General features: G+C 39.8%; 1 protein-coding gene across 3 annotated transcripts in view; it reads right to left on the bottom strand.

Annotated features, from left to right (window-relative positions):
• Positions 1-3,477: 3,477 nt before the first annotated feature.
• LOC122570445 (optomotor-blind protein) overlaps positions 3,478-20,345 on the bottom strand; it is a 168,035-nt gene continuing 151,167 nt past the window's right edge. For 2 of the 3 annotated variants that reach the window (XM_043732766.1, XM_043732768.1), the window contains exons 7-9: positions 6,995-12,365; positions 4,067-4,205; positions 3,478-3,982 (exon numbers count right to left, since the gene is read on the bottom strand). In XM_043732766.1, coding sequence (XP_043588701.1) covers positions 11,555-12,365 — 811 coding nt within the window. In that variant the 3' untranslated portion in view covers positions 3,478-3,982; positions 4,067-4,205; positions 6,995-11,554. The remainder of the gene's footprint in view (positions 3,983-4,066; positions 4,206-6,994; positions 12,366-20,345) is intronic. The other variant, XM_043732767.1, reaches the window with a different exon arrangement.

Below are 20,345 nucleotides of genomic sequence, written 5' to 3'. Positions count from 1 at the left end.
ACTGTTCCCGTGTTTCGTGATGGTTAAGTGATCGCGTTTTACGTGCCTCAACTCGGATCGTCGATTATTGCTTTCGTCGAGTTTAAAGGGCGGGACATTGATTCGTTATCGAACCCGGCAAATTACTTCTGCTTGTCTTTCGGCGTTTGAAAGCAAGCAGGACATTGAAATAAGAGGGTTAAGAGAACGTAATTATGTTAGGAATATTGGTTTCTTTTGTAGATTTTTCTGCTGAAAAATTTCTATTACTCTAAATAAAGAGATTAAACAGACCACGATGCAGTGTATTAAGTAGGAATATCGATTTCTTTTATGGATATACTGGAACTACAAGCCAACTTTAATTCGCTGCTTGTAATTCGTTGCTTATGATCTTTTTCTTAATTCAAATGTATTTCTCTAATTTAGATATTAGACAATCTTCAGTTTCAATAAATAAATAGATGAAATTGAGGATGAGAGAAATGTCTGATAGCTGTGACACCTATCGTAACTCGATATTTACCTTGCTTCTTTGTGACATGTATAGAAGAATATGTCAGATGTTGGATATTAAAGAAAATTTAGTTGCAAGAAATAAATGAATAACATGATGGAAGTAGGAGAAATAATCGTCTGCTTTTGCTGACAATTTATAATAATCCGATCCTTCTCCTCTCTTTCTAACTTACATGTTGGATATTAAACTTAAACAAGTTGATAAATGAACTAATGAAAAGAAACTGATTAACTTCAGTAACAACTTATTCACAGTAGTTTAATGTTTTCCTTTCTTTTCTTATGTCACAAATTATACATGTTAAAGAGTTCCTTTAAAAGAATAAATAAATGACAGAAGAGAGATAAACCTACTAAATTACTTTCTGAAGCAATTTACATCTTAATGTAATTGAAATTTCTGCTATCTGATACGCGGGCACAGAATGAAGATTATTCTGTACCGAATGAATTAGTACGATTAAATTCTACGCAACTGGCAAGGTTCGTCAAATGTTTCAAAGAGGCAAGTCTGAACATCGATGGAAATAATTCTGCTAATAGTTTCATGCTGAACACTAATGACAGCCTTGCTACCAGAGTTTCCTATAATTAGCGCCAAGTCGAACTTCAATCTCTTTGGTGCCCGCAATAATTCACACCTGCAACAGCCGCTCCCTGTCTTATTAACTTCGATACAGGGAGATACTTTGTAATTCAAACGCGTCCCAACCACCAATTAGCTAGAAGGAATTCCATAAAATCGCGAGTCTCCCGAGTAAACTGTTATATCTATCTATCAAATAGTTTCGTCGTTCACACTATTAACGTTTAATGAACGTCTTTCTAAATCCCTGATATCTTCTATCATAACATTGGTAATTTACGAAATAAACTTTGAGTCATCAAAATGGTCATTGATCTAGCTAACTTTAACATATTAAAGACCAAATTATCGATAGGCGTATATAAATAAATAAAGTAGATCAAAATTTTAATTATGTGCATTATATAAATCAAAGGTACAATAGATATTTCTGTAGTATCTAAATTTTATTCTTTAATATCAGTACCGATATTACTGCCAATTATAACAATTATTACATCCCAAAATTTTCTCTTACGATTTCATATTTCCAGGAATGTAACTAAACAAATGGAATCTCGATAAAGATTTATTTCACATACTATATATTATAGCGAGCGTTTCGCTTTAGACGTTTTTAGAAATTCTTACACGTCATGTAGGTATAGTTATGCACTTTTAAATTTGCAATAAATGCATAGACATCCGTGATCTAATTACGATTATGGAAGATTAATACTCTGAGGCATCGAAATTACCAACATAAATTTCATTAGTGGCATCACACATAATGCAGTTACTAAAACTTCAAGGTATAAATTTTCTGTATCTGATACAGAGATGAATAAACGCAAGACATTTTGAAGATAAAGTGATCATTGTTTTGCTAAAGTAATCGTTCCCAATCTTTTGTCATTTCATTACAAGGAATTAAATGATCTCTTCAGCTTATAGACAGTAGTATTCGTCGCAAAAGAGAAGAGAAATAAAACGTGAAAGAAAGAAAATATTCGGGTGGAACGTTCCATTGGTAAATAAGCGGGCAGGCCATGACCTACTCCACCGCAAAATGCTCGAGCCCAGCCACATTTCCTGGCAGTTAGTATTTTCTCTCGACCCGAAGGTTCTTCCTTCCCTTCAATTTCATCTTGCTTCCTGCAAGACTATCCTCGACTTAATAGCGTTCGCGGATTCGACGTGCACGCACGCCACTCGTAATTGCCCGCGCGATGTTTGCAGATGTAATTGTGTCTCGCGGTCGAAGCGACCACGATAGAACATTTATTGGCACGAAGTTGTTGTTTACCCTTCGATTTTAATATAGACGATCCTGTGGATTTTGCTTAATCCGGCACGAACCTTTGTTTGCCTCCGCTTTCAACTAATTCGTGTTTTACACGTTTACTTGTTGGTCAGATTTTTGTTATTTATAATGATACACGTTAACTGATGATTTTATGTAAGACAGTCGTCTATGGTATGTTGTAAAATTTTATGAATTATTTGAGAAGATATTGGCAGAAGGATTATCACAGTGGCGATGAATTCAGGCTGGAAAATGAATATTTGAGAATATTTTATTACTTACAATTCCACTTGTTAACGAGGTTTAACTAATCCAGGCTTAAAATAAGTTTCTGTTGTAGGAAGTTGGACTGACCTAGGTATAACCGAAATTTAAATTTACATAAACCTAATGGAATTTTAATTTAACACCTTATATGTCAGCAGAATCTGAGCTGTTCAACGTGAGAAGTTATTGCCACATAATGCAAATCATTTCTAAAGGATAGCTTCCTGATTTTCTTCTTTTATTATCTACTGTACAGTTGCTATGGAGACAATATACGTCATGCATATTTGTCGCATGATATCTTAAATTCATCTCGAGACCTGATCGAAGTTAAATATATATCGAAAAGCAATTTAAATCCACGTTAAGTCAAATTTATTTAATCTCATACGGAACACGTTCAGTTCCTGTTTAGTTCGAGTATTATTGCAAGAGATGATCTAAAAGATACAAAACACAGTATCCAAAGATATAAAGTCTAAAATATACTACGATAACTACATACGTAATATCTACATCATTCCAAAGGATGATACAAAAATACAAAATACGTAGTGGCGGTCGAAAGAACGTAAGATTGGAATGGATGCATTCCAGCAATTTTTACACTAAACGCTTCTCACTATGTTAGTAACAATCGTCGATTCTATAATATATATCGCATTTATTCATTACATTTGAACTTTTAAGCTTCCTTTGGTTCGTCGCTCTAAACTCCAAATACAAAATCCAGAAGACGTGCTAACGATATATAATTAATTTTTGTTCAGCCATCTGAAGATACCATTCCAGTCTTATCCGCCAGATATAAAATTTCCAAATATCTACTAACCAAATACAATTAAAAGATAAAAAATAATTATATTTTCTCACCTTAATAAGCTCGTTCCGGCAGAGATTAATTTGCACTTAATTCAAGTTAATCTATAATCAAGTTCTATTTAACCAGGACTTAACCGACGTCTAAATCACAGAGATCGGTAATGAAAGAACGCTGAAGTAATCCCGTGTTCGCGTTCACCGTTCGTTAATTGATTCCGTTTAGCTGGAACTAGGCAACAACTTGGACGAGCAATTATCGCCTCTGGCCGTGGTAAAAAATCAGCGGGAGACACGAGTGAAAGGATTGGAACGGTGTCAGCGGCGGCGGTGAATCGATTGCGTTGCATTAATTGACCATGAAAATGGAATGTCACGGCTCGTAGATTTTCCAGATTAGGCATTGCCGTGACTGCCACTCGTTTCTGCCCGAGAGATTATCGCCATATTCTCACCGACGTGTCCGACAGTCCATGCGTTTTTTTTTTTTCAACCGTACCAACCGTTGCGACACCAACGTGGAAAATCTGCACGATCGTCCGCCATTTTTATCGTATATCTACCTGAATTTCTCGCAAATATAAAAGCGTTTCATTAGACTTTCATTTTACCTTTTCGTTCCTCCAGTTCTATAACGTTTTTCCTACTTCGTTCCACTTCATTTGTTTCTTTGTATCTGCTTCTGTTGGTTACTTCCGGTTTGGACTGTCTCCGTCGTTATTTGATCCTTTACAGTAAAACTCCATTTACCTGAATCGTATTAATCGAAAGTAAATTTGTATTTATGTTAAAGGTAGTAACGTTGACAAGAATAATGAGAAACAGATAAAATAATATCGGCAATACACGTTGCCTTACCAATGTGTGCTGTTAGTTAAGTAATAGGTAGTGGATAGAATTGATGAAACGCTATTTTAAAGTTCTATTGTATTTGATTTAAAGATTTATGCCTTTTCTGAATTACCTCGTTTAAACATCTGAAGAATATAAAAAGGGAACAAAGGAAAAAGAATAATAGTGGAGATGGACATCGTTAATTACAAATACTTTTCAATTTTATAATGGCAATGGAATTTCGCGGACACGGCGTAAAATCGCGCACATGAAACATTCATCGCGCTCGAGGATAATCGAAGGAGGTTAAGCATGCGACGAATTCGCCCTGGCGAGCGTTTCAAACATTTATGGATTAACATTTTCATCACGCGACGCTCGCGGTTCGTGCACGCCGAGCGGAAAAATTTATTTCCACCAAGGGCCAAGACGAGAATCCTGTAAATTTTTTACAGGTTAATCGTAAAAGTCTCCGACGCCGGTGAAATAGTCCTCTCGTTTTGCTCGCTTTCTTCCATTCGACAGAATGAATATAGCGCCTCGTGGAATCATTCGAACGCTTACCATAGAAAATTTTCATGTACATATTCTATTTGTTATGTAAAACATTTTAAAATTTCATTAACTGTAACGAGACGCGAGTGTCATGATTATGTTGAGAAAGTTATGTTTGAAAGCAATTTAAAAATAAAAATTGCAAGATATTTACTGCGCAAATATATCTAATAAAAGTAGTTAAAATAGTATAAAAATTAATTTATAAGAAATTAGTATAGGGTATGAATAGCCATCTTGAACATTCTATGTGTTACAGCTGGTTCCACTGAATATCGAGGCTTACTAACATAATGGACAATTGTTTAAATCGTTTGTGGTAAGAAATATATATTTGCGCTAAATATCTTGCAACTTCTATGCATGTACATCTTCAGATTAGTTGGAAATTTTACTGATACAATCACAGTAGTCGAGTCTCATAACGGCGCCAATGAAATATCAAGATATTCATAAGAGTTATCTACAAGTGTTGGAATATCTTCGCGAGCTACTGTATTCTCGAAAAATAATGGGGGGAATAAATATTCATACAGAGAGACCGTCTGCGCGTTTTTCGATATACCTCGAATCATCATCGTTCATGGCCCTGGAGAAAAAACGAGGAAGCCATTAAAAAATTTCAACATCGATTACGGTGATCGTTCGTTTCTTAAAAATTGCAAAATTAATGGGGAACACCCAGGCGAACCAGTCGACGTTCCGGAGATTTCGCGATTACGCCTTAACAGTTACAACGTGTTGCCATTGAGAAAAAAGCTCATAATTACAACTCGCGGCGGTAAACCGTCTTTTTTCACCTTTTTCGCGAACGGAGGTCCGGCTCGAGAGGATGCGCCTCGTGAAAGATGAGGGATAATTCATCAATCGTTCCATAGCCATCGATAATCGAACTTTACTTTTTAATCGAGTACCAAGAAATTTCAAATACACCACTATCTTCTTAGGTCTGTAGCCTGATTAGTCATCCAGGTTACGAGGTTTGACGTATTCACATACAGTAGCTTACGAAAGTATTGGAATACATTATATGTATTAGTCGGAACACTTTGAAATTTCATTAACATTATAATGAGACCTAGCTATCAGTAATAATTTGTTACTATCTGTTGCCACATTTATCTATTTAATTTTGCTTGTCAGAATGGATAAGAATGAAAGTTGAACTTTTTAAAAAAAAAACGTTCAAGAATGATTAAGAATGTGGGACATAGTTTTGAAAACTAAGACATTACTTACGCAATCATTTAGTAATAAATATTAAATTAATATTAACAAACCACAATACTTAATGCGACCATCTTTGGCACTAATTATATATAGACTGCGATTGTCTACCCGATTTTATATTTTTCTTAACGTGACTAAAGAAACAGATAAATAAAAATTCGTTTTATTTACCGAATATTCCTTAAGTATTCTAATAAGTGTCTTACTTTGAATATTTTATACATTTTTACATGTTATATGCATTTCGTAGATCTTGGAAACCTTAAATATCCCAAAAGCGCGCAGACATCCGTAGTAATTTGATAAATGTATGTTGTTCCTCTTGAAAGTACCAATGAAATTTCAAAATGCTTTACGCAACATACGCACTATACACATAAAAGCTTTCTATGACAAGTATTCGAATATTTTCACGAGATAGTATAGGTTAAACCTACCATGTTACCATTGTTGTACGTTGGAGTTCGATTGGGTCGAATATAGGTTATAGCCGGGTTAACCTAGCTTAAAACCACTGAGCACGGGTATTAACGCCATTGTTTGAATAATAACGATATGGTTCGCTGTAGTTAATCAAATCTGCACATGCAAATACTCGCGACGATGCAATATGTAAATGTCCTCGGCTCCCCATCGAATTTGCACAAAATTAACAAGCAACCCGAAATTTCCGCGGAAGTGACCCCAATAACAATTTCCTCGTCGTTACATCGTACACACTAGCACACGCGAATCGTATACGAGAATTCATCGCGAACCACTTTACTTCTTTTTTTGTTTTTGTTCGTAAACCTATATGTATACAAGAACAGACTCTGCTCTCTCCCCTCCCCTCTCACTCACTCACTCACTCACTCACTCTCTCTCCCTCTCTCTCTCTCTGGCGAATTGGCGCGCGTGCATGAATTATTTATACTCACGTAGGCAGCTTGTTTACAACGTGGCCGCGATATTTCGTGGTAGGAAGAAAAAGGTAGCCGTGGAGCCGCACGTTTCCGACGACAAAAATGCCCGCTTACACGATCCCGGCCGGTTCTAATTATACAATCACGCAATTTGTACGTTCACGTGCGATTAAGTCGTTAGCTTTTATGGCGGACGCGGCGGAAAAATTAAGAGACTCGCCCCCCCTGGGGGACCGATTTTTAATGGCCCCGATTTTATTTATTTCACCGCCGTATTTTATAGTATGCGGAGAATGACCGTGTCCGCGATGCTACAACGATTATTACGCTACTTACGCTAAAGATCGATCACGTGATTAACAGTGATTACTAGATCCGACGCCAGGTGGTACACATTCGCTTGACTCGTTCGCGCGCATAACCAACTTTGAAACTTCTCCTTCGTCCGTGATTCCTATATAGGTCAGCTTACCTGATAGATTTCCGATATCGTGGATTATCGTCTCATTCTTTTTGCGGGAAGAAAACATGGATTGGCCGCCTAGAACGCAACCCGTTGAAAGTAACCGGTTCACCGGAGCCGCTGTATCAGGTGATCTCTCGTTACGGAACGCAGCCCCGGAGCAGCTTCTTCGGTAAATTTCTGTTCTCGATCTCGTTTAACCTCACCCTTACACGAGTCCAGTCGTGCACCTGGCGTACGAGCTCGATCGAAAATTAATAAAAACCACCGGATCGAATTTACACGGAAGTAAAGTGGTCGGTCAAGGCGAGGTCTAATTATCGAAATAATGAAACTCTTTGAGCTGATTCAAATTGAATGTTTGCGGAGATAATGACGTAACGGAGCGTCATGATGACGTTAATCGATCTGTTATACTTTTTAGTTACAAAGTATTTCCTTTTAGCCGTGTCTTAAAGTGTATGAACGTTCTTCGTACACCGTGCAAAGAAAAGATATTTAATTACGATATAGGGTGAAAAAATACAGAGAAGAAAGTCAATGTCGTATTTTTAAATTAATATATGTATATATATATATATATTATATAATATATATATATAATTCTTAGTCACGTGGATCTCGGAGGGCGTTTCTGGGAGGTAGGGGCGTAGCAGGATCGGGCTGGATGGGTGTACAATATACAATGCAAGCCACGGAATATCACGGATTCTCGTGTTAGTTTAGAACGTTTCGATTCTCCTCGAGTTACACTTGTTTCTTTGTTTCCTTTTGTTCATTTATTTTATTGCTTTTCTCTCGACAACGTGTTCTCTTTTCTTTCTCTCTCGCGCTTTCTTTCTCGCTTTCTCTCTCTCGCATACTTTCTAAGCACATAGGACCGCACGCAACGCGCTTCGAGAAGTAACCGCAATGAAAATACAGGAGTGAAACGAAGATAAACAAAACGGGACCGATGATGGTTGAGCAAGATTCTCACGGAACTTCGATTGTGGAAAGATCGCAGCTTGACGTAGGGCCCCGTTACTCGACGATACGGCCCTGATTTGCGCATCAATACTGCGCGTTGCATTCGCGTCGCTTTCGAGCCTCGTTTGCGCTCGAATCTTATATTTTCGCTTCGAGTTTTCTTATGCTGTCATTCAATGGTTCTTTTTCGGTTTTTTGAAGCCGAAGAAGCAACATTTTGCTCTTACAAAATTTCCTGTGCAGTTACATTTTCGTTTCAATCGACAGATGTGGCCACGTTTCACTCGTTTTCCTTAAAACAGCCCTACTTTTGTATAATTTTGAATTTTTCTCTCTCGGTTGGATAGTAAGTACGATTATAGATTATAGATTTTTAAGCAGCGGAAGTGTCGAGGAAAACGAGCTTCAGTCGCGGAAATAGAACTCGATCGGTCAAGTCTAGTGAACTTAACGCTGTTAACCCTTTGATCTAGATTTGATCAAATGAACATTTTTTTATCTAACGATAATGATATTTTTAACAAGACTTTTTGATTTGCCACTATGTCAACTGTTTAAGTGTCAAAGGAAGGATGGTGTTGGATTAATTTGTTTAAATCGTCGGGATGCAATTTATACCCTAAAAAGTAGAATAAATGAAGGAAAGAGAGAAAAGAAAAAGAGAGCGGGAGAAACATTTAACGCATTTATTTAAAATTTTAAATAGGAAAAAAATATTTTAAAAATCATTATAATGACAGTTTGTAACTGGCAAAGTAGCATTAATTAATTAAAAAAAGACGTAGGAACAGAGATATAATAGGTATTCACATTTTTATACAATAAAACACGTCGGAGGTATCACGAGTTGTTCTATCATAGAATTAAAAAAAAAAAAAAAAACAAATGAGAAGGACCCTTCGAAAAATAATTCTGGCGACGCTTCAAATCCACCACAGCTGTAGTTCACTATTTTATACAATCGCAACATTGCGTGGTGTTACAGAACACGACATTTACATAGGAATAATATTTCGACTACCGTTAACCACAGTTCGCAAAACTGGAACAAACTATAACGTTAATCACTAGAGGCGGATTAAACAAAACTAATTACAAAACTTCACATTTTTACACGGTAACAGCAACAAAATTTGATATCGTATACTACAATCCGTCCCGTTGCTACATTCTCATTAAAAAAGAAAAAGTAAGGAAAAGAACGAAGGAATAAGGAGAGGAGCTCTTTGTCGGCATGGAAGAAAGTAACTTTACATTTACACATACATCGATTGACGAAAACGAGCTCCGAGAACGCAAATTGCACTCCAACCCCCGATAAGACATCCACCAGTACTATCACCCTTCCTACAACCAAGCAGTTCTACCAATTTTCACCCAGTACGATATTAATCTGGTCGAAATAACCACCAGAATTCAAAAATGTTACCGACCAAAGGGTTACTTACGAAGACACACGAAATTGATGGGGTTGCGAGCATTTTCATCTTCCAGAAACAACACAGGTCCTGAATTTCTTCTTCCTTTTTTTTTTTATACATCGTTCTTGGGTACTTTTATTCTCGAGAAACTGATTGCTCGATGTTCTACGACAATTCCCGCGATTAATCTACATCGATCGCTAACGTTTATACAAACAGGAGGGACGCAAGGGTTGGGAAGGGCGAGTGGTGTTCCATTTTCGAAGCAACGACGTCGAGATGGGGTGGATGAACGCCTCGAGAGAAATCTTTCGGTGTCGTTTCGATTCGGCTTGGAAACGTTCATGAAACGAGGCTGGTGACGGTTGTGCCCTCTATGCAGGCTCCGAATCGAAGGACGACGATCGATCATTTGATTTTTTTTACTTTTGATCATCTAAAACACGCGTCGACGCGATTTTCGCGGCCGAATAGCGAGTCGAATCTTTTTTTTATTTTCGAATTATATCGTTCGTTTGTTGCACATCTTCACCACTTTCTGTATGGTTTGTTTGTTTTTTTCGTTTCCTTCGCTACTTCCGAGGGCGTCGAGGCGTGATCGGGTAGCGTGCGTTTATGCTTCGTTCACGTCTCTCTAATAATTAATATAATATTATATTCAATAATTAATACAGAGAGAGAGTAGTTATTTATATATATATATAATATATATATATAATATAATATAATATCACTAGGGTACATATGTACAGGGGCTGCAAATAGTAGGAGGTGCTCTCGTATTGCAATGTCTCCCTCTCGCTTACACCTAAAACGCACGCGGGTAGAACGCAACCATTGTCGCTAGCCACGCTATTATCTTTCCATCCTTGTGAAACACATTCATGACTTTCTAGATACTTTCCGAAACACTTCGAGCGTGACATCTCTTGAAACCCCCAAAAGATCAACCACTATAAAATTGACGATCATTGAAAGCTTGGAATTTCAGAATTTTGTACTTCGAATCTTTCACACGAACTCAGTGTCTAAACAATCGATCCGACAATAACCAAATGTATCTATAACCAGTGACACTGCACGAACTTGTTTCCAAGCCTTCCAGGACCATCAACCAGAGAAAGCCATTTCAAGGCTTCGTCAAGAAGCTAATCGTTCAAGACAATTGGATATCCCGAAAGTGTTTTCTCACACTCTAAGTGATTCGAAGAGTTCCTCTTGAAATTGTGCCCCGAAACAACTCTCACGTCCACGTAGTAAGGTCTCAGCCCCATTCAGCCACGCTCGTCCCACCCTTTCGTGCCCCGTAAACAGAAATGTACACCAGCAACGGTCGCAGAGTCTTGAAGCAGTGTCCAACGCGCGGAGAAGCCGGGCCCCGCGCGATTCATCCCGGCCATTTTATGTACACACTCGCAGGAAAACGGCGTGGTGTCCCGGAAGATCGAGCCCGGCGAACACACGGCCAGTCCTCAGGCTAAAATTGCACTTCGTTATGTCGAGCGTCCCTCGTCCAGGTGCCCGGGGCCCGGCTCGCCATGGACCGACCCGGATCGGGGCACGGAGGATGTCAGAGACCGACGACCTTCTCCCCTGCTACGACGGCTCGGAGGTTGAGTCCGGCTCCCTCTCGTCGCCGGATAGCTCTTCAGGCTCGCAGGTTTCGGCCAACTGCTCGTCATCGGGGTCGTCGTTCGTGCTGGTCACGGGCTCGTTCTCCTGTCACGGACTCCCTCCGCCAGCGTCCGCGTCCCCCCTGTGTCCACCGGGTGTTAGACTAGGGCTACGCCTCCTTTTCTCTTGTAAGCCGTTCACCATGTTCTCTATGGATTTTAGTTCACCCGCTGAACTGCCGCCCGACGTTAGGCCAGCCGTTGGTGTGGGAGAGCTAGTTGGAGGCCTTGGAGGTGGAGACCTTGGACTGAGTGTCCTACTACCAGGGGTGACAGTTTCGAAGGCGGATCCGTGTGACGGTGCTGGTAAGGTGTACGGCGCGAATCGATGTCCTTTTAGTTGATGTAGAGGACTGGCCAGGGGATGAGGATAGTGGGCGAATAAGGCTGGATGCTGGGACGCAGCTAAAGCCAGTTGCGCGTTGAACAACATGCCTGGAGTGACTCCACCGTGGATTCCCAGGGGACTGGGTGGTATTAGAGGCCCTGGACCCGGGTATAACCCAGGTACCGGTGGATAGAGGTACGGTAACAGGGGCGGATGAAGCGGTGGGCCAACCGACACGTCCGGTCGAGGCCCTTCTGAACCCGTTGGACCTGGTCCACCGCCGCTCTCGGAACCCGATGACTCGCTACCCTCCCCTCTTTCGCTTGTTCGATCGTCCCTCTCGCGAGAGTGTTCGCGCTCGCGCTGATGATGCGCTGGATGGGGTGTATCGGGTCCCACGACGTCTAGAAGTTTGTCCTCGTCATCTAAGAGGTCGTTAACCGAGTTGGAAGAACGACGCTTCTCGGGGGATGCTGGCCCACCTGCTGTTAGACGGGAACCGCCTCCTGACACTGTCAACAGCGCCTGCCTTCTGCAACAACGACGCGGAGTTAGCAATCTTTTAGGGTTCGTTGGGATGTTTTCTTTTAATGGATTATTTTTTTTTTTTTGGGAAGGGTTAGCTTCATGGAAAGCTTTTTGGATTTTTTTACTTACAGGAGGTTAGATTTATAGAATTTTTGGAAATCAGGCGGTTATCATAATTAGCCATTAATTAGTTTGCTGCAGGCCAAATAGTTGACAGACGAAATAAATTTTCTTCCACGTTTTTTCCTATTTTTCTGGCTAATGTATTGACTTTCTCGGTATTACTTTAATACCATTACCATACAGGGACAGTTGGCCAAGTTTCTTATTGATTTATTCTTTAGTTAGTTAACAGCAGTTTATTTATCAGTAATTTGCATCACATTAGTTGAATACTACTTTAGTAATTCATTGTCAGAAGTATTATCGCATGGAGTGTACAGAATGATTTTAGGTCTTTTATTATCGTTCAAAGTCATCTTATATTTTATAAAAAGGAGGGTTGTAACAATAACTTTTTACAGATTAGACTGTGAAAACAGAAGGATCGATTTTATGAAACATTTTACAACTATTTCTATTCAATTAAAAATTCTATATATTTTAAACTATTACTTTTTTTTTAGAGTCCAAAGAGTATTATAAATATTATTCCAGCGACATTTAAGGTTAATTCGTTGTATGTCAAAAATGTAGCAATTATCGGTTTAGTAGATGCAATCATTTGAAATTCACCCTTTAATCGAGGTGTTTCGCACCTGTGGCAAATTACAGGCGTTTTAGCCGTCGCGTGTGATCGCTGTAGCGACACTCGTACGGCTGTTGCTGGCAAGCGTGCGTCTAAAATGTGTATTGATCGTATGTTGTATGTATGACGTGTCAGTAGATCGATTATATTGGACCAAGTTTGTGTAACAAAAGACTATGTTTTAATTTCAATGCAACACAAAATGTTCGATGCTTCGAAAGTACAATTTCAGTAGAATTATAATCAGACATGTAAATTTATCTTAATTGTAGTGAAACTTAAATTTTTTTCAATTTTTTCAAATTGATTGCTTGAAAAAGAATTTTATTTTTCATTTTTCTTTCTAATTTTTAATTATAACTTTGTGTTCATACTTTAGAAATAATGGATACGTTTAATTGTATCTTGTTATTTTCATTTCAAATTCTTTGATAGTTTCGACATATCGTGATATACGAAGCAATTTATTTTTAAACAATGACACGCTTCAATTTTCGAAGCAATTCCATTCGAAAACCCTCGCGAATCCAATTTTCAAACCAATTTACCTTAAGAAACTTGACGATTTCGGGTTGAAAACCAATTTACCCCAAAAACCGCCGTTGCTCGACACTCAAATCGACCTATCTGCGCGTCCATTCCAAATCTCAATTACCCGGACGACGTAACTGGAAAATTTTATCAGTGAACTGATGCGAAACGAGTCGTCTGGAAAATTTAGGACAGCTCGCGCCTATTATTATTTTCAACAATAATAAAACAATAAGCGTAAAGTATTCTAAACAAGAATAAAAAGCATACAAACCCCCTCTTATTCTGTTCATCTTACTTGTAATCCCTCGAAATATCTGTGAGCTTAATGTCTCTCACACAGAATTTCCTATTTATCTGATTAACATTAATATTACCCTATAAAAACACTCTTAACAATTCTCACAAATTGCGAATCACACTATCCACTTACTATCTACTTACTTACTATACGTAACCAACAAATTGACAGAACCAAATACTCTAAACCACATTCTCGTAATATTAGTTCCAAGCACACTAGATAATTTGAAATTTCACATTCTATCGCGTTTTTCCACCAAATGCCAACAGATCGGGTCTGTATCGGAAAGTTCGAGACGAAACCGATGATCGCCGGTACGATAAAGCTTTTTTCAAGCGACCATCATGCAAATCAGCGTTTTTTAACGAACACGTTTTGGGAACGTAAGTATCGTGTAAGACTCGGCTTGAGCCGCTCGAGAGCCGGACGTAACGAGAGGCTTACCGATGCCTTAATGCCGCGTAATGCGATCAATGCACCGACACAGCCGTGGTAAAACGTCGACAAGGCTTGAAACAGAGAGCAACCGAGTCGATGGACAACGTGAGCATGATCGAAAGAAAGAAGGAGAAACATTAGCGAGTACATTGTCGGTGTACTGGATGAATCCGTGAGCGTGGAAAGGGTGTTACGCTACTACGGTTCTCCGGTTTCCGACGCGCTTAAGTGCAAAAACACGTTAAAATCAATAGTTTGCGTGGACGACACGGGATTTAGTAAGCGAGCTCTACTCTCTTTTCTTTCCCTCATCCCTATGGTCTTCGATGGTTGAACGATCTGAAAGATCGAGAAGGGGAGCTTTCCACAGACTTGGAACAGATCCACGGTATTTACTTTTCCCGGAGTCGAGGGCGACATTTTAGGGTGAGATTAGGAGAGTGATTTGTATCCTTTGATGACGGTTTGGGATAGTTTGCGAAGAACGTGTGTGAGAAATTATTGCATCTTGTTGGCGACTAAACCCTCCACCCTCGCTCGTAAGTATCAGAAGATGCGGTGGTTTGATATATAATTTCTCGAATTTGTGATGATTGAGATTTTGGTGATTTAACGAACGATTTATATCGTTTGGTGGTTTCAGATGGTTTTCCCTGAGACTCTGCTGGTGAATAAAAAACAGAGAAGTATTCGATTTACATCCCCGTTTAGAAGCATTAGCTGACGATTGCAAACGAGAAAATAATAATTTCCATTTTTGACAATTCTCGGTTTCAAAGTAGTTCTCCGGTATACAAATTGCATCAATTCTTTCGTCCTTTTCTCCAAAATTTCTACAATTTCTCACGTCATAGCAATTCGAAGATCGAGTAAGTATACTTATGGAATTTAGTAGCCAGTAGTTTCTCGATTCCTATTCTAATCTTCGTTTAAGCATCTATGCATCAGCATTGCGATTCAACGGCTGACAAATTGCAAGATTATCCGCGGAATACGCGCGTCTCCTCGACCGATCTTGCTGTTACTCGTACACGCAAGTAGGATGAAGCAGGTAATTGGATTCACTATGTGTGCTTCTGTTGTGCACGCGGTCGTTCCAATTTCAAACTAGTTCACGCCTCGTACTCGTGATTTCAATGTTCTTATCATTCCAAATACCTTCTTACATCAGTCTCACCGTAATCTCGCGGTAAAACATGAAACAAACAACAATTTCACCCTGCGATATCTATAAATTCGTATTTTGACGAGCAAAAAGAAACAGAAACTACGTGGAGATTTCTTTCTCTAAATATTAAATCTACGATATTTTCTACATCTTCGCATATTATCCATTCTACGTTCAACACAGACTTCTTCGTCCCTTCAACATAAACCTAAAGCAACTCCTATCACTCGCACCCCTCTAAATATTACAATATACTATACTTCTTTATATTTCTTTGCGTATGATCATTATAATACATCTAATACAGACTTCTTTAACCCTTTGCCAAAAACACAAAGCAACTTTTATCGCTTGCACCCTCTCTATAATCCCTTAATGAAAATGCAACACCTACAAAGAATCCCACTAATCCTCCTAACCTAACCACCAAACTGCTAGCACCCCCAGCAGCCCTTTTTCTTAAACCGCGATTACGAGACGAAGGGTGAGGTTGACTTCGTTAGAGGGAAAGAACGAGTCAAAGGTGGCGCATAATTTCACCATAATTACCCAGGTCGCCGATCGAGTATCTGTGATCGCCTGATCGAACGTTCAGACAGAATAATGAAAAAATCGAGCCACCCCGTGGTTCTGCCTTTGACGTTCGGCCTTTGGTGTATCGGTGTCATCCCACCCCAAAGATCGTGTCATCGTCGAGGATTTATAATCAACCCCTCGAAGCTTGCTCGCGCTGGGCCCTCGTTTTTGTGTTTCCACCACCACGTAGCCACCCCCGTGGAACAGCTTCGGTTCTCTCGTTGCGCACACCCCCGCTGATACTCTATGAAATTCTGTCAAGGCTCGATGATTCCCGTCTTCTTAATGGATCGTTGACGGTGAAAACGTCTTTCTCACGCTACACGTATATATATATATAGATGCGCTCTTCTTTTTTCCTGAGATATTGTCAGGATCGCGGAAGGGTAAGGGGATGACGACGACGCGATGACGGTTGGATATCAGGGGAATCATTATTATTTCCTATCACTCGAAAACACACGAGGGCGCGGGATTCGAGTGGCCGTTTCAGCCACGATGGTTCTGAATGCTAGCTGACGTATCGCGGAATTTCAGTTTGGAGCTGTTTGGGGTGTGATAGAAGAAGGAGCACGGGGTTTTAGGTTTTCACTATGTTGATTGTTTTAAGTGTTTGCTGGCAAGTGGAGTTTCATGCTGATGGCGCTTTTGATTGGTTTATCGATTATGTACTTTGATGAGCCTTCACCATATTTTTTCATACTGCTTCGTTGATTATGTGTTGCCATAGTTATTTATTATATGATATTTTATCTAGTTTCTGAACGTTTCTTTGGAAATGAAGCTCTATGGTGGAGGGATTATCTTATCGGTTTTGCGATCGGAGAAACTATAGTCAGTTGGAGAACTAGTTTGTACATCGAAGAAGTACCATGACAATGGGCAATTAGAAGAATTCGTTCGTAGATACAAAGCTTCTTGGATATTAATACAATTTCCAGTTTGTATGAACTACAGAAGATTGACTAATCATTTCAGTTTCAGAAACAGAAGATTCAAAACCTAAAGTCTTTTGGATACTCTCATACCACTTCGCCTTGTATTTACAGAAAAAACCGAAAGGTAGAAGATACGACGTTTATAGGATAGTCATTTACATTTCAAAAATTCAGCAACCAGTTTGTAAGATTCATTTTCAATATCATTATCAAAGCGTCAAACCAAGTTCAGAGTAAAAATCTTTCCATACAATAATAAATAATTTATTGACAGAAGCGGCTGAATAATACACTGCATCTCGCGACTTAGGTTCAAACGAAGCCTCATAAATCTACAACCTCATCCCAATGTGATTCACAAACGATTCGTAGTTCGTGCTACAACTATACCCGAGCATGACGGTCTCTAAGATTCGAGGATTACGTCGATAGTGTCGCGTAAACGCAACAAATGGCGAGGCGTGGCGATTAATAACGCGAGGCCAGCGTGGAAATGTGGCCGCGGACAGATTGATTCTTCGTGAGGCACGATACGATCGTTGCGGCGCGCGCCTTGATAAATGACGTGACAACGAGCCACGCCGGGGCCAGTGCTGCCCTTTTTTTTTTTTATCTCCTCCTTCGCTTCGTTCTTTTCCCCTCCTTTTTTACACGCGGAAAATATTTCTTTTTAACCGGCATGACGAATCGACTGGCCACGCTCGAGCGGCGTTCCGCGCCTCGCGACTACTCGCAACTTAAAAACTTAATGAAATAACGTGGCCGAACTCGCCGACACTAGGCACGCGATTATACCATATCTGTCCAGTCATCGTGGCTTCTTCTTTTTTAGTTGAGGGAAAATTTGATGATCGACTTAATCGAGATCCAACAAAGAAGATTATCGAGGTTAATATTAGGGCCCCATTTTTAAGGATTCGCCCTTCACTGTATGGGCATTACATAAAAATAAAATCAAAATGATATACAGATGACCATATGTCGTCAGAGAGACGAGAGTATTCGTTGAAAGAAACGATTCAAACTATTTCATTTGTTATAATCTAATTACGTTCGTAGATACGTAAACGAGGTTCGACTATATGATCGTTTTGCCTTTGAAACTACTTAAATTTCCTGATTTGCTCAAATTTCCCGTGATCTTTAATTTGAATCACTTACTTTTGAAAAGAACGAACGTTCAAGGCAATCATTGACTCGTCTGACCATTTTAAGATAACAATTTCTTTAATGATGTTACTTTGCAAGGCATCACTGTATAATCCGAAAGTTTTGTAATTTTCGAGAAGGAAAGCAGTCGATTAAGACAAACTACATCGTACGTTTCAAGAATCTCATGTCTGAAGCGAGGTGTTCATGTATAACGATTAGACTGGGGATTTTTATGCAGGTTCATATTTTTTGAGAGTAAAATTGAAAACGTAGAACGCCGATAGACAATTATTTCACTTGCTAAATATTACAGAAAGCGCTATACTTTGTATACGTCGTCTACCTTTTCGTGTCATGTACATTCTGCGCAAATTTTGCACTTCCGAAGTTCCTACGAACGCACGAAAACTCCGCATGAAAACTCCAACAACGATTTCCACGTTTCTTTATCGCGACTTAGAGAAAAGTGGCAGCGACGTATCGATACGAAGGATGTTTAAACCATAAGCAGGAAAAAAGGATGGAGAAAGGGAATAACGAGAAGAAAGAGGAAGGAAAATAAAGCAGGAGGCCTTGTACGCCGGAAGTAGTCCGCCCCACCACGAAACCGGCCTTTATGCGCCAGTTACTGGCTGTAGCGGCGATATAAAATTCAAAGCCACCAAGTAGCACCCTCCACGCTAACGACAGCGCCGCCCCTGAGCATCAGTATGCTAATCCGATGATTGGCTATGTTCCAACCCCGTTCGCTTCTCCTTCTCTACCTCTCTCTCTTTCCCTTTCTAACCAGCGTGGCTCCATCTCCCGGTTCTCTGCGGCTTCCTGATGGGATCCGACCACCCTTAACCGAAACCATAAGCCAAAACTAACCCTTATTCTAATTAGGCGGCGCCACGACGCGCCCCCCTGCTTTGCATATTTTCTCGATTAACCTCGCCCTTTCTTTATCCGGCCGGTGCGTCGGGCGTCGCTTCAATTTCCGCGGAATTTCCTCCGTACTCTCCCCCCCCCCTCCCGTGGTTTTTCCCATCGCCAATCCCACCTCCACCCTGCAGGGCACTTATCTAAGGAACCGTTGAAACCACCGACTATATTTTACGTTCTACGTTTGGGAAATAAACCGAAATTCGATGGCTTTAGGCTAATTGTCTTTTTCCTTGCGGGGGTGTTTTTTTTTTTTAATGACGTTAGGTTATTTCTGTAAAAGAAAGTTTATTAAATTTGAAGGAAGAATTTCCTTTCCTTCATTCGTATTTTTGTATTCCACGTTCTGTTCGCTCTGTGTTCTTTTATATTTATTATTCTATAATATTTTTACAACGTATAATCTACCTTATCTTACTGTATTTCTATCCTATTCTCTATCCTATTCTATTAAATAGAAAAAATGTGAAAATTATAGATCAATTACATCTGCGGTAATAAAAATGTCATTTATCCTACGCCTAATTCTTCTAATTCGATTCTAAAATAATTAGGAAGAAAGACAACGACCCACCTTCACCAAAAAATCACCCACCACCCAAAAATCCAACTATATTAATTATTAATTATTCTCTTGATTCGTTTGTAAAATAATAATGAAGAAAGGTAACAAGAACTCATGCAGCACCCAAGAAACCAAGCTCTCATATTAATATATAGTGCACCTTAGCCGAATTCTAAACCAATCGAAGACACCAAAAGACCACATGTCACCGAGATTCGCCGCAACCCTAAAGCCAACCTGTGGACCCAATTAAATTCCCATAAACCACCCCAAAGTCCGTCTAGTTGGTTCGTTCCTCAAAGTCCTCAGTGACGATACCTGAACGTCCCGTAGACGACAAATTGGCGAAGCTTACGTGGCTTTGACTCGCGTGTAGCAAGGATTAGCGAGGTTAACGAAGCTGGCACGAGGTTTATATGCATAGAGCGACTTAACCTCGTCAAGATCCACTCGAGGGCCAACAGAAACCCCCCGGATGAAATTGAAACGGGTCCGAGTATACGCGACCCTCGCTTATATAAGCTCGTAAAGCCGCGATATTGAATACAAATGGACGATACCAGGGTGCAAATGAGCCCCGGTGGAAGCAACCCCCGGCCCTGGGGGCTGACCCCGAGCCCTGATCCGTTCAGCTTAATAG

This window comes from Bombus pyrosoma, linkage group LG8 (assembly GCF_014825855.1).
Source record: "Bombus pyrosoma isolate SC7728 linkage group LG8, ASM1482585v1, whole genome shotgun sequence".
NCBI lineage: Eukaryota > Metazoa > Arthropoda > Insecta > Hymenoptera > Apidae > Bombus > Bombus pyrosoma.
Note: the sequence above shows the minus strand (reverse complement) of the source record. Positions and strands in the feature narration are given on the sequence as shown.